The sequence below is a fragment of the Ochlerotatus camptorhynchus genome, unplaced genomic scaffold (genome assembly GCF_037179485.1).
Source record: "Ochlerotatus camptorhynchus isolate MF236.1 unplaced genomic scaffold, CSIRO-AGI_Acam_v1.1 ptg000196l, whole genome shotgun sequence".
NCBI lineage: Eukaryota > Metazoa > Arthropoda > Insecta > Diptera > Culicidae > Ochlerotatus > Ochlerotatus camptorhynchus.
The window spans coordinates 5,338,298-5,354,427 of NW_027040686.1; the positions used below are offsets into that span (position 1 = coordinate 5,338,298).

Here is a 16,130-nt window from a genome sequence, read left to right on the forward strand (position 1 = left end):
CCGAATACCACATGACCTTGTCAATGAACCACAAACACTTCGAATTAAGGTGAGTTTTTCTACAGGACGCAGAACCTAAAAAATCTCGAATTTATATGACACGTTTTTTAGAAAAACTGGTTAATAGAATGTCTGCCAGCAAATCCCGATTCGCAATTTTCCGGTTTGATTTGGAATTTTAGAAATTTCCCCGGTTGTGCGATGCACATTTAAATAATGTACCTATATAACTAAATACGATTTAGTCGAAGGGATCAATGGGTTAATAAATGGGGAATTACAAAGACAGCTAAAATTTTCCTGGATATTGAATTTGTTTCTGCGTTCGGTTTTAAATTTTTTTTCGATATTTTAACTACCTTGAAAATTCGCGCTGATTTTGTAAGATTTTATTAAAAATTAATTTTTAAGAATTCCTATTCTTATTTTTTTCCATTACAATCAAACTCTTTCAAAGCGTTCTTTTCAGAAATCTTCTAAAATAAAATCAAGGTTATCTCTGGGAGTCCCTTAATTGCTTTATGATAGTCAAGAAATACTCTGCAGAACACTTGAAAAGATTCAAGGAGGTCATCCTAAGATTCTCTTCGATTTTATTAATAAATATTCCAAGAGTTCACTGAAGCTTCATTCAATAAGTATATTTAAAATTCGCTTAAATTTCCCTCACAAATCTCATGTGATTAATCTCAGTTGTATTTAAAATTTTCTCAGAATTATTTATTTATTTATTTCGTCAACCAACGTAGACTAGTACAATTAATTAATACAGTTTTGTTTTCTTAAATATATATTTATATAAAAAAGTAGTGTCAGCTTTCTTGTCTTTTCTTTTATGAGTTGTTATTTCTTATGGAATAAAAATATTGCTTTAGTTTATGCCGAGACATTGTAAAGTCAATGGTTTCGCAGTGTTTATTGTAAGAGGCCATCATGCGGTTTAATGGCCCATATTTTGCATAATTTGTGCGATGATGTTTTATGGCAAATAAATTTCGATTTCGGAGTTGCCGAGTGGGTGCATGGAAATTTAATTTTGATAAAAGTTCTGTTGAGTCAATTCGCTGCGAAACGATATCATTTACAAATGAAACCATTGCATATTCACGACGCTCTTTTAATGTTTGTATGTTTATAAGCATGCAGCGTGCTTCATATGATGGAAGAGGAAATGAAGTCCAACCTAATTTACGAAGAGCGTATAATAGAAATTGTTTTTGTACTGATTCTAATCTTTCTTCGTGCGTGATTGAAAATGGAGACCATACAATGCTGCAATATTCCAGTATTGACCTCACATAGGCAATATATAGTGTTTTAATTGTGTAAGGGTCCTGAAAGTTATAGCAAAAGCGCTTGATAAAGCCTAGCATGTTATTTGCCCTGTGAATAATTGTATTGTAATGGTCTATGAAAGTTAGCTTAGAGTCTAAGATAATTCCTAAATCCCTCACTCTTTCACATTTGTCTACAGTTTGATTTCCTAATGCAATTGAAATATTTGAAGTTGTTCTTTTTCTACTAAATGATATTAAGTTACATTTTTTTACATTCAATTCTAGTAGACTTTTTTTGCACCATATGTAGAATATGTGTATTTCATTCCGGAATATATTGATGTCTTCTTCATTTCTTATTTCCAAAAAGAGCTTCATGTCGTCGGCATAAATAAGCAATTTAAGTTTTTTGAGAATGTAAGATATGTCGTTTACGTATAGAATAAAAAGGAGAGGTCCCAAATGAGAGCCTTGGGGGACGCCTGAAGTGACTTGAATTGGGCTCGATTTCTTTCCGTTGAATTTAATTATTTGTTGGCGGTTAGTTAAATATGATTCAAGCCATTTCAGGAGCCCTGACTTAATTCCAATTTTTTGCAGTTTAAAGAGTAACATTGGTATGTCAATGCGGTCAAATGCCTTGCTAAAGTCTGTATAGAGAGCTTCTACGTGGTTTCCATTATCCATTGCATTCAATGAATAGTCTATAAATTCAAGTAAGTTGGTCGAGGTCGAACGACCCTTGAAAAAGCCGTGTTGCATGTCAGTAATTCTATTTTTGATTTGGAGAAATAATTTTTCGTTGATAATTGACTCGAAAAGCTTAGGAATGCAAGAGATAATGGCTATTCCACGATAATTACGTACGTCAGATTTTCGACCAGATTTAAAGATAGGTACTAGAAATGAGGTTTTCCAAATTTTAGGGAAGGTTCCGGATTCCAGGGACATATTAAAAAGCCAAAACAATGGAGCAGTGAGTTCCATTGCTAGACATTTAATAAATACTGGAGGAATTCCGTCAGGTCCAGGACCTTTTGAGGCATCTAAATTTTTTAAAGCCTGCAAAATGTCCTGCACTTGAAGTTGATTGAGGCCAATGTCCCTTGAAAATTCTGGATAAAATGCAAAATAATCGCGGTCACGATCTTCTTCAGAAAATGTCGTATAAATTTCTTGAAAAAATTTTGCGAATAGATTACAGTTTTTTTCCGAACTATCACCGACATTTTCGTCTAGATGCATTATTGAAGGAAAATTGTCAGATTTTAATTTCGTTTTTACGTAATTAAAGAAGTTCTTCGGACAGGACTTTATTTCACGTTCAGTTTTTGCATTATATTCTTCAAATGCAGTACTGATAGCTAAATTCAGTTGATCGCATAGATCCAAATAAATTAATAAATTATTACTACTATTGTGTTTTTTATAAATTTTATGTGCTTTTTGCTTCCGATTTTTCAAGTTTTTTATTTGTCTGTTAAACCAGACTGGATTTTGTGTGTTTCTGTTACGTCTTTTTTTCTTCAAAGGTATTTCTTCCGAAATTATTTCTGTTAAAATTTTGTAGAACACGTCTATACCAATTTCGACATTTCCTACATTCCTTAAAATTAATTGCCAATTGACACTGTTTAATTTAAATTTTATTTTTTCGTAGTCTGCTAATTTGTATTCAAAGACTTCTTCGTATTCGCAGTCGTTGGGTCTTTGGTTTTCATGCATAAATAAAGAATATTCGATTGCTGTGTGAAACGCTTCATTTTTCCACAGTGGATTTAATGATTCCGTCACACAGAAATCTTCATAAATATTCGTTAGTAAAAAGTCCAAATAGCAATTTTGTTGGTTTTTGATGTGGTTAATTTGGTTCAGTCCTAAATTAGCAGTTTTGTCAAAAATGAACTGCAATGTTTCATTATCCCCAACGACTGGGAGTAAGATACATTCATTTTCAGAGTCCAGAATAAAGTCAGCATGGCGTTGATTAAAGTCTCCATAGATGTGAACTTTAACCTCAGGAGGAAGGTCAGATAGAATTTGTTCAGCACTTTGGAAGAAGGCTTCATAAGTGCTTTTATGAGCATGGTCTGGTGGAAAATACACTGAGGCGAACACGTGCGTTTCACCGGCTATGTGTGATTTCACCCAAATATGCTCAAATTCTGTAAATTTTGGTGTTAACAATTATCTTGAAGCTCTCCTCTAAATTCTCCAGAAAATTCACTTGGAACAACTCTCCTTAGAAGTTCTTCTCGAGATGCTCTTGGAATGAATCACATAATTTGAGCAGTATTTTACCATTCGAACACATTAGCTTGCAACATTATTATGAGATTTTGTCTTCTTGAACCTTGAGAAAATAGGGTCTTATTAATGCTCTGCCTAAAATATCAACTATGAGTTGCCTAATTTTATTAAAATCTCCGGTCGTCCCAAACCTACCCGGCCATGCGAAAAATTCTCTTAAAACTTTTTTTCGTGGATCCTGAAATCCTCTTCAACAATTCTACTCGGAAACTCGCACAATTGACCACTTTGTCAAGCAGTTTTGGCGTGACTTTCTACCAGCGATTTCACAAAAATGGACCAACTAATTTCTATTTTTTATGAAACGCACAAATGTTGACTACTTTTCTGGTTAATGTGGTTAATTGCCTTCGAGTTCTAGTTAACATTCTTTTAGATAGCATTCCAAAACTCCCTTGTAAATTTTCTCATTCTGAAACCTTCTCAAAGTTTCAATAGAATTTTCATCAAAATTATCGTAAAAGTAATTTAAAGTGTTTTGTCCGGAAAACCTAGTATAGTCTAAGGGATTCAAATGATTTTCATGGTACAGAATTTTAATTTTTTCCGATTTTTTATCGAAATTTACGGGATTTTTCAGGTGATTTTAAATTTCCGGCTTTTTCCCGAAACTTGTCCCGATTTCTCGGTTCACGAAACACCCTATAATATCTGTCATTCTAAAATAAATACCTACAATTTAGGTTCACTCTCCAAGCGTACTTGTCTAAAGGCGTAGCATGAAGAGTTGAGTCGCTTTCGACACGGCCAATGAGATCAACAAAAATTTGAGATTAGTTTACTCATACACCGCAAAAACTGCGGGAACTCAGCGCTGAGTAAATTTGCCTTACGTTTTTCCAAGAAAAAACAATCCCGAATATGAGAAAAGTCAAGATTGGATTCAATCAGTCTATTGGTATTACTTCTAGACTGAGTAGAATTTTCGTCAATTTTCCTCATTTTCCGGCAGATTTTTGAAATTTACTCATCGCTGAGTTCCTACACTTTCTGCGATTATGAGTAAACTGAACTCAAATTTGGGTTGATCTCATTGGCCATGTACTCCAAAATTGCATAACATGGGGCCACTCTCTAAATTTGCTTCGATTTTCCTCAAAAATCAGCTCAAATATTATGGAAAATCGATGAACATTTTACTCAGTTTAAGAGCATACGGCCACTGAAATCAACCGAAATTTGAGTTCAATTTACTCATAAATCGCAAAAAAACAAGTGCAGTAACTCAGCGATGAGTAAATCTACCCCATATGTTCCTGTGGAAAACCTTAAAAACCTGCCGGAAAGTAAAGAAAATTGACGAAAATTTTACTCAGTCTAGAAGTAGTACCAACCGACTGAGTGAATCCAATCTTGAATTTTCTCATATTCAGTATTTTTTCCTGGAAAAACTCAACGCTGAGTTGCTGCACTTTTTGCGATTTATGGGTAAACTAAACTCAAATTTTGGTAAATCTCATTGGCTGTGCACACTCATAGGCTGCGCGGCCAATGCGAGTTACTCAAAATTGTGTCGAATTTGTATCAAAATTTCAAAAAAGTGGTGTTACTCGGTGAATGGGTAAAATTTTCCTTGATTTTCACTCGGTCTATCGATACACGTCGAATGAGAACAACTCAAATTTGCGTTTAGTTCACTCATAATCGCCAAAAGTGCAGTGCCAAGTCCCATGGTTTCCTGTGAAAAACCTTAAAAATCTGCCGGAAAATGAGGAAATTGACGAAAATTTTATTCAGTCTCGGAGTAGTACCAATAGACTGAGTGAATCCAATCTTTACTTTTCTCAAATTCGCGAATTTTTCCCTGGAAAATCCTGGAAAAACCTAGGAAAACATGAGGCAAATTAACTCATCGCTGAGTTCCTGCACTTTTGGCGATTATGAGTGAACTAAACTCAAATTTGAGTCGTTCTCATTCGCCGTGTACCAATCCAGTGGTATAGGCAACATGTTAAACCGTGACAGCGGGTCCAGCACAGCAAAATAAACTATTTGAGCCCGAGACATGCTGCCTACTGTCAAAAGCAAACCCCACACGCATCAATATATTGACGCGAAGGGGAATTATTGACTATAATATTGATGATGTGAATTCAGAAATATTGTCAATCTCGATATATTGACGTCAATATAGCATGTATTGACAATACGATTATTGTCAATAAAAGCAATCGTGTAGGGTTCACTAAACGCTGCTGTTGGTATCGGCCTTGTCACTGTCTTAATCAATACACTCCTAGGCTGAGTAAAATGTTGGTCGATCTTCGCATAGGCCGTGTAAGCAATCCCACTATTTGGCAATTTTGAGTTGAATTCGACTCAGTTATTGAGCTACTCTCAATGACCGTGAGTTATGGTGAAAAGAAACTGATGATAATAAGAATTGACTGAAGTACTAGAACATACTCCATGCGCCATCTGTGGCGATCAACGGAGGTGCACTAGCAGAGGCATAAACCGTTTTATGGCAAGAGCATGTCCTAAATAGCATAATCAAGGGAGTGCCGAACCGGTTCCGAATCTGTACGAAATTGTGTTTTTCCCTGAGATTTTGAAAATTACTGCAATCCAGTTTCCTTTATAAAACCGAAATTGTTACTTGGGAGTTGCTCCTCAGCACGGTTCGTTAACGATTTTGGCCATTAGAAGGTAGAGATACGGCAAGGAAAAGCGTTCACAAATGTCAACGGTGCTTCAGGGCAAAGCCATCGATTCTCCAGCAGCAAATGCGGGGAACTTCCAACAGCGAGAGCTACAATTGCAAGACCGTTCTCCCGAACCAGGGTTGACTATTTTGGCCCGGTTTACATTCGTGATGTTCGACGAAGGCTGGCGATTAAAGCCTACCCAAGTAACATTGCAAGTTTTATGGAGGTTTTAAAGCATGCTACAAGTCTAAATCCGGATATACAGAACCCTTATAAAACCGAAAATGTAGCTCTCTTCGTGTGCATGTTCACTAAGGCCGTCCACATGGAGCTGGTTACGGATCTAACCACTGATCGTTTCTTGCAAGCTTTGCGGCGGTTCATAGCGCGGCGAGGAAGGCGCACTGATACCTACTCCAACAACGGAACTAATTTTGTTGGAGCCAAGAAATAAATTAAGGAAACGGTTATAAGGGAGTGCACTAATCAAGGGATAACCTGGCATTTTAACCCTCCAGTTGCACCTCACTTCGGCGGGTTATGGGTAGCCGCCGTTCGCTCTGCAAAACAACATCTCCTACGGGTGTTGGGAGGAAACCCAGCTTTATATGAGGATTTCGCTACACTATTAACTCAAGTTGAAGCTTGCCTCAATTCCCGTCCACTGACTCCCTTGTCCCACAGATCTCGAGCCACTAATACCGGCTCATTTTCTGACTGGCGGATCTCTGCAGGCACTGCCCGGTCCAGACTATAGCGCAGTAAAATTGAGAATTTGAGATCTCTTAGACAAATAAATTGTGAAAATTGTGTGACGCGGAATAATTTTCTATATTTTGAACATATAGAATGTAAGTTCACAGTCCTTGGCCAATTCAAATGCTCCTGCAACATAGAAAGCACCTCCCTTAGCTCAGGCGCAGCTACAAAGCAAGACCATGCTGGAGGTGGCTGGGTGGCCGGATGTCTGGACAAATACTAAAGCAACCTAATGAAGTAAAATAGTTAGAATATTGGATTAAGATTTTTTTCGAAACCTCATAAAATTGTTAAAAATCTATGACAATTTCGAGATCACAGGAAAAGGAAAAAAATGAATTTCATAATCTGGACCAATTTTTAAAATAACGGGTTTGAATATCTTCATCACTGAGTTGATAAATTAGTAATTCTGTCAACACCAATTGTGTTCTTTAATTGGGTCGTTTAACTTCGAAAAATATACCGATTTTTATATATCATCTGATAGAGCTTCGTTTTCTGAGCACATCGATATTTTTATCGATCCCGTAGACGTTCATCTCGATTTGACCATGCATGATTTAAATTTTTGATCGTTGACACTAAATCTATTCGTTGACAGCTCGCTCCCATGCAAAGTCCTATCAAGGGGCGCTAAGATGGTGATTTTTGCTAATGTAATCGTACGTATTTAAAATAGTTCCAGTGTACCAAAATTGATGAAATTTTGGATTAAGGTTCCATTTTTAATGCAGATAACGAATATGTATTAAATACCCCTAAACAACTCAATTATGAAAAATATATCGTTTACTCATTATCTGATAATCACTTCGCTTTTTGACACAAAACTAACAAATTGACAGCTCGCGCCCAAATAAAGTACCACCGAGGGTGAATTTTGCTAAAGTAATCGCACTTCATTAAAATAGTTCAAGTGCTTCAAAAACTGATAACATTTTGGATGTCGGTTCTATTTATATTGCAGATTACGAATATGCAATTATTTCAATACGTCTAAGGTTGTGTTCCATTTGGAGAATTTTCACATAAATTTTAAAGATGTTTAATTTTAAAATAACTCTCCCAGTCTACCAGACTTATTTGTGAAAGACAAGGAATTAATTTTGACCTCGAAAATCGGTCGATCAAAAACAGACAGATTTATTTGTGAAGGGTCAAATTTAATTGAATTTAAGTGAAATAAATAACCCAATTGAACAGCTAACGTTTGCGTCTGTTCGCAACTCTTGTCAGACTCTACACACGGATTTTCAATGAAGCTTTCCAAGACAAATTTGTTACCAAATCAAGCTGTGATTTGATGTGAGTTTTTAAAGTCAATTTTCAAAGTCTCGTTAGGAATTAATAATAATCGTGCTAGAATGCCAAATAGTACGACAGCTCGAGCTTATCTCAAAGCGGATCAATAGGGTTCAGGATTTATGTAAATATTCAATATGGAAATCATTGTGAGTGGTCACACGCGGAAACGAAATATATCAGTGAATGTCATGAGAACCAATTTTCGGACAGTTTTGTTTGAGCAAAATACGCTCTTTAAAGGAATTTCTTTTTCGTTATCCATAACTTCATTATAATGGGAAATACAATAGATGATGATGATGATGATGATGATGATGATTCCTTACCTTTGATCGGTGTGTTCAATTCATTCTGTGGACAATTGTAATACTTAGCTTTGATAACCTGCACTGGTTCCACCTCGAAGTGTAATGAAATTGCAGTTTAATTTTCTGGCAAGGATTGCTTAAGTTGAGATGGTATCTGATGTGCTCAAGATAACCATCAACGTTCTAATATAGGGGAAATGGATGTAATGTCGGCCTAAATGCCCTTAATTTGGGCCCATACATAAATTCAGCAATCGACTGAATTTTCAATAGCGACCAAAAATATCCATTAGTACCGTCCCACAGTGGGACGAAATCAAAAAAAGAAGGACATGGCTTTTTGCGACGAAACTATTGAGAGTAGCATTTTGATGTCTTCTAGAATATTTCTTTAATTTTTAAATACTTTGTTGCAGTGGTGACATTTTTTGCTCTACACTAAAATAATTGCATTTCATTTTACACTAAAATAAAAAAAATATAGCTTTGTTATGTCTTGTTGAAATTGATGAACATCTATAGAAACATTGTAGATAAAGACATTTTAAGGAACTTTGTCCAACACGTCAATTTTCCATCTCGCAAGTGGACGAAGTTATAGGTTGAAAATGGAGTACTAACGCTAGTACCCCTTTAAACACCATTTTTTACCATAACTTTTTAGTTTGAATTTTACATTTTTTTTTCAATGTTCTACAAAGTTGTAAGCGTCAATTGGTTCCCGAGATTCTATCCGCCAAACTATGAATATAGCGACCACAGCGGTAGTGTGAAAACGTCAAACGCAAGGGAATTGACTATGCGCGACACAGGTGGCGGTGCTACCAACTAAGATACTTTTTAATTGACCGATAAATGCTTGTTCAATGAACATTTTGCGAGTATTATGTCTGTTTGTCTGTGTAGCGACTATAACAAGAAGAGGTTGTAAAGTATGTGTTTGACACATGACACCTGCCAATTACGCATTTAGTGAGTCACAATTTTATGATCGGTGAATATTCACTCTTCGGTAAGTATTCAAGAACTTACCGATCATAAAATCACTCATTGTGACTCTCTCAATGCGTAATTGACAAATGTCATGTGTCAAACACATACTTAGCAACCTTTTCTTGTAACTCACAAGTACAAAACATCACATTTAACGTTTCGAAACTGAGACAATCGCCGACTGAAACGCATTATTAGTGCCTAGAAGCAGTTATCAAATGCATTTTAAATGCATCAAAGTTCATTTGACTTCCCTTGACATTTTAATATAGCACAATTTTTTACAGAAAAGTCCATGCCAACATTTCAAAGGGGCGTAATTGTATTAGTAAACAATGGCTTCAGCCGTCGATTTCTCGCCCACGCATGAAAATTAATGACACCAACAGGTAGAGGAATGTTTTCTCTACCAACTAGCATTGTTGATTTGGAGGAGTGAGCTTTTATATGCGAGAAATCGACGGCTAAAGTCATTGTTAACCAAATCAATTACGCCCCTTTGAAATGTTGGTACTGAAGTCTTTTAATTATCAATAATACCTATCTAAATATTGCTGATTGCATCTGAAGCTGAACTGCCTCAAAGATGCAAAAAATGTACACGTTTCCGTCAAATCATTTTGGTGTCTTCGGAGCACTTATTGCTTGAATAATAAGAAATAAGTGCACACCGAAGACACCACGACGATTAGACGGAAACTTGCACTTTTATAACACTTTTTAATAAGTAAACACACGCTTATTGGTCCAGTTTGGAGTGAAATGCGCAATATTCATTTCATTCAAAGTAGAAATACTCAGAGGGAGAGATGGGCGGAGAGAATGTTTTGAGCCAAATGAACTGTCAAAATCTGAGCCAATCGAACATTCTCATTAGAATTTTTCAGAGGATTTCTTATTCTTACTAGATTAAATTTGAGAGTATTGCAAACGAACAGAAATTCAATCACCTTTATGTTTCGTGTGCTTCACAAATTCAACTAGTTTTTGGAACCACAAACAATATTCTAACTCTATTGATTAATTGATCTTAGTTGGTCAATTAATGGCACCAAGAAATGTGCAAACTATTGCGATGCAATCAATTTTTAAAAACCAATAAATAAAGTCCTGTGAAATGCTAGCTTCTAGCAAGGGTTGCAAGCTAAGGCTGTAAACCGTTTGTTGAATTAAATTTTAAACAAAAGTAAAAAAAAATCGTCAAATTGTTCAGAGCCTAAATTAATTACAAATCCCTGCTGCCGAATTGTATTTTGTGTTCTCTACCCATCTTTCCCTCTGAATATTTCTAATTCAAAGTATCATTATTTAATATATTAGAGGGATTTTTCAAAACTGCTCGAAATTAGGGACTATGGTGCTTGAAATTGTGGTACTTAATTCTTTTTAGTCAACAGTACTGAGCCCATCAAGATGTTCAATTCATAAAAGTGCACATCCAAATGATGAAAAAAATTGAGAATTAAGCGAATTTGTAATGTCCCATTAACACGATGTTGAAAAGCTTATACGTCAGATTATGAGTAGATTAGAACCAGCTGATGTTTCTAGAGAAACTTTACTCAAAATTTGCACCGGGTGCCAGGTGTACCTCGATATAACGTAACTGTCACTTCTGACTTCCATCAACAATTTTTCACAAACGATAACTCAAGCAAGTAAAGTATTGAGACAATTCCCTGAGACCTATTGGTAATGTTGATTTGTATGATTGAATTGTTACTTGCGAGATATCGACGATGGAAGTCAAAAGTGACACTTACGAGATATACCTGTCCCGCTAAATCGCCACTAAGCTTACCGATCGTATTTTATGTCCATCAGAAATAATTCAAACCAGATCAACTCATAACGAATGCGAGGAAGTTGTATGCCCGCAACTTCAAAACAAGCCATGTGGCCACATAATTCTAAAGCCCCCCTTCCTGGAAACCAAACCCCACCCCCCGGGGTCATCGACAGTTCTCCACCTACCTTTTATCACAATGTCGGGCGGCTTTCCGGCTCGACCGTTTCCGTTCCCTTGCACCGGTCCCAGTCCCACGGTGGCCGACGCAGACGTCGGTATCCCGGATCCGTCCAACGCCGTCAGAGTGGTCTGATTTTGCAGCAGCTTCTCCGCCAGCAGCGTATTGGTGGCCAACTGGTGCAGCCGGTTATGCTGGTGGTGGTGTTGGTGCTGCTGCTGCTGTTGCTGCTGCTGCTGATGTTGTTGCTGTTGTTGTTGTTGGTGCTGTTGCTGTAGCAACCCTTGAGCCTGTACCAAGAACAGTTGCTCTTGCAGTTGGCTTTCTGCCGAACTGTTACCACCATTTTGCATGACAAGCATATTGGCTCCATTGGCAAGGTCGGACAGATCTCCGCCTCCGGCAGCGAGGGCATTGAGGTGAGAATTTGCAACCGCAACGGCCGCTGCCGACGTGAGCAATTGGCTGCAATTTTGCAAGAAAATCTGACCACTCGTTTCCTCGTCAAGTTGCAGGTCATTGTTGTTTTCCTCCTAAAATACGAAACAGAATTTCGGTCAGTTAAAGTTTCCAAATTAATAAAGATTTTCAACGCGATTGATAGTTACGACTTTAATCTCAGTTACGGGGAAGTCCTGAAAAAATTGCTCCAACTCGAAGGTATTCTCCGTCAGTTGCCGCAGCAGTTCGTCCGAATCGTTGCAGAGCGATTCTTCCAGGTTGTTCAGATCACAGCCATTGCCACCGGCATCCGATTGCTGGTTCATGCCGTTGTTGGCGTCCTGAAAAATCTTCCGAAAAGTCAGTTAAAAGTGCATGCAAAGATAACCTCCGACGATCACCTGTAGGCAAGCCTGTAGATCAACCATCCGTCCATCGTTGTCCGGACACCACAGCATGTCCTCATCGATAAATGGCATCGCCAGGATGGCCGAGCCGCCTCGTAAACTTGCTAACGCCAGCGTAAAATCCTTTACCGCTGGACCACAAGCTACTGGTTCGACCGGTTCGGTAAACCCTATTCTGTTATACACTCGAAGGTGTCAGTCTTGGCTATGCTATAAAATCACTTTGCGAGCACGGCGCGAGTTCAATATTGCTATAAAAATGTATAACACTGTTGGTTCGAGGTGGTTAAAATCTTCACTACTCGGTTATAGCACGTTGCTTCTTATGCCATAAAATAGAGATCCCGACGGGAACGGTGTAGTAAAATATGAACTTTGTTTTGAACACATCGATTTTGCACACGCGATTTCGGTTTTTTTTTCAATCCGAAGGCACTGTTGGTTAAATTTTGATTTCTGTATGCCGAAACGAAATTTTTGCTTTTCAGTTGAAGAGGACGGTTACACTTATCTTTTCTAACCCATTGGTAATTTTGCGTGGTAGCCTTAAATATCACAGATTTTGGTTTCGCGCATAAAATCAAGCAATGGAGCAATCACATTCCTTCTGTTCCGTGTTTGCAGATTATGTATGTTTTTCTTTCTTCTTTTCTTCAGTGGCAGTTGGTTGGCTTGTGGGCAAAATTTCGCCTCTTAGTCCGATGGTTTCCGGTGATGGATAATCGCGTTGACGAACGGACGTCGGTCTGGTTGGTGATTCGTAGGCGTAGTTGAATCGTCGGTGGACTTGCGATGATCATTTTTCCATGTACGGAAACGGAGAAATTGGACGAAGTTTGAAGGTTTGCTTGTGACTTGCTTGTTTGCTTCTTTTAGTTTAGCGAGAATGACCTTTTCAGTGGCACTGTTGTGGTTGGTTGTTGGCTTTATTGTGTTGTTGCTGGTTTGCTAGGAAGACATTGGCGAGGAATTTTGTTGCTAGCGAGCCTGTGAGCTCTGGTAACTAGTTAGCAGGTTGGCAAGGAAATCTAGAAAAGAGAAAATATCGGTATTAGGTATTTGTTAGACATTAAATTTTGGAATAAATAAGTATCAATTTTCGACTTATCAGTGTCAAGATTTCAAAGAGGCGTAATTGCTTTTGTAAACAATGGATTTAGCCACCGATTTATCGCAACTAAAAAATCACCCTTACAAATTAACAATGCTAGCTTGTAGAGCATTCTTCTACCTGTTGGTCCCTTTGTTTACAGATGCAATTACGCCCCTTTGAGATGGTGGTATAAACGGTCCACTCTGAATATTAATTCTTAAAATGACTACTAATCGAGTCGTTTGATAGTATCTATTTAGCTACTAAGCTCTTACTAAAAGCTTATACAGTCAAGCACTGCAAGTTGCAAGCAGCGTGTAATTTAATGATGTTATAATAACTATCTTAAAACGGTAGCAATTAAGTGACACGAACCCTTGATGCTAAGCGTTCCGGCTACTGTTGCTGCCACTGCTGAGCAAAGATTGTACGGCTGTCGCCAACTGAATATAAGTCTCATATCCTATCATTTAAAAGTGATTGATTATCCATAATGATTGATTCAAATGGCCTTTCTCTGGGTACCATTAAAGCGAAGACAACATATCAAGAAGACTGGCAACTCACAAATTTTCTCATACGAACGCTATGAGAGGTACAATCGCATCATCTGCCGCTCAAAGGTAAATGCTTCGAACGAATTTGATAGCAAAGATTACATCCTCAGAAGAAAGGTTTGTGTATTTGCTCATTTTTCTATGCGTTGCTTCCTCCTTCACTCAAGCTCAGCGCTACTGTATCTGTCGCTTGGATTCTGGTAAAGTTGCCAGTCTTCTTGATATGATGTCTTTGATTAAAGTGTGATTGGGATTCAAGATTTTTCTGATTACTGATAAGTTGTCATCACACGCAGTGCTTCGAAGGCCAACTGGCGCTGGACTCCTAGATGAACTAATACAATTATAAATAGTATATCCACCCTTCAATTCAATTAGATCCATTATTGCCCTTCTTGAAGTTTTACATAGGAAGAGGAGGGGCATAGTGAACAGGTGGGGCATAGTGAGCATCCCGCAGTTTGGCTCTGGATCTCCAGCTGCATGATATAAATCAACTGGTAGTAGCTTCAGTATCATTATGATATTGATCATACTACCAACCAATTTGTTCCGAACGGCCGGAAGTCCAAGCTGGTGCACGGGATGCTCACTATGCCCCACCTGTTCACTATGCCCCTCTTACCCCTATCTACTTACCAAGACACAATGGTAACGACCTCCACGAGGTTGTTTGAAACTTGTATGTTTTGTACATCACCCTTTGCTCAGACAGCGTTAATTGGATTTTCTTTAGTAGTTGATTTTTGACTGTTCACCAGTTGTTTTCGGTTTTCCTGCTATCCTTTTTGAATTTTGAAATGAGGTAACCTATAAACGTGTAACCGATGTTCAGTTATGGTAAACAATCTTTTTTGCCTGTTGCTTTGTGAGGTGTATCAAATTTCACCACACAAGGTGCTGTCGAACTTATTGAGGAATCTCTTAAAAATTGTCCTTGTGACTTGTGGACAGTCCGTAATTATGAGTTATCTGTTGAACATCACGAAAGTTTTGATCTCTGTCTAAGTTATTTTAGGAATATGATGGGGAAAGTCTCTATTCTAACTGCTTAAGTAATTTTGTGAGGATCTCTTTTATTATTAAGACTAAGAGATGAACTAACCTTAGGCTAAAAATCTCTCTAATAAAGAAAAGAAAAAAAGAAGATTTATTATTAAGAAGAGAGAATGTAAGCTCATTGCCAATTTAGCAGTAGATCTGTTTCATCGCAGTGTTCTTTTATTTTTATTTTTAAATTAAATCCATTTATTTTTAGCATTAATCAGAGTAAAACAAAACCACAGACCGCTGTCAGGTCCAGCAAAAATTGTTCGGAGGCTTCAAGTGCATAATCCGGGTGATCCTGGACGCTTTCGGTCGGGCTTCCAGCCGTAGATTTCAGACGTTCCTGACGGGAACTTGAGTATTTTCGATTCATCTGCCTGAATTGAATTCCAGATTTGCCTGAATTAGATTGAACTCGATCCAGATTGAGATTCCAGACGTCCCTTATGATGATTCCAGACATTCACGATGGAGGTTCCAAACTTTTTCAACGGGAAATCCAAACGTTTCCGCTGAGAATTGGATCGGATCGGATCGGATTTCCTGACGTTTTTTAATGAGAATTGAAACGTTCCTGATGAAGACCCCATAATTTCTTTAAGTTGATTCTGGACGTTCCAGACGAAGATTCGAAATAGTCCCGACTTGAGTTCAGGCTTTTTCGACTTAGATTCAAAATGTTCCAGACGGAGATTCCAGAATCTCAAAAACTATTGACATGGTGTAAATAATTGATTTTATATAGTGAAAAAATCAGTGGCGTTTTGGCACTTTTGACCTGTTCAACAAGTTTGAAAACGTTATTTAGGGTCATGTTTACATTCACATCTGTTTCAAAAGGCATAGGGTTTTCTAGTTTCACTGATTTGTATCCATTGGAACAGATATTGTTTTGTTTGTTTACGTTTTGAGAGTTGTTGAACAGGCAGATTGAGGTTAGGGTGACGCCACTGGAAAAAATACACATTGAAAAATAAATTGACCGTATTTTTTAATTCATTAAATAACTTTCTAC

The 16,130-nt window shown here is 37.5% G+C and overlaps 1 protein-coding gene across 1 annotated transcript in view; it reads right to left on the bottom strand.

The window, feature by feature from the left end:
* Positions 1 to 16,130, bottom strand: part of LOC135702731 (rho GTPase-activating protein gacU-like) — a 352,796-nt gene that overhangs the window by 151,687 nt on the left and 184,979 nt on the right. Inside the window, exons 3-5 of the mRNA XM_065223783.1 lie at positions 12,413 to 13,446; positions 12,179 to 12,361; positions 11,578 to 12,103 (exon numbers count right to left, since the gene is read on the bottom strand). Coding sequence (XP_065079855.1) covers positions 11,578 to 12,103; positions 12,179 to 12,361; positions 12,413 to 12,490 — 787 coding nt within the window. The 5' untranslated portion in view covers positions 12,491 to 13,446. The remainder of the gene's footprint in view (positions 1 to 11,577; positions 12,104 to 12,178; positions 12,362 to 12,412; positions 13,447 to 16,130) is intronic.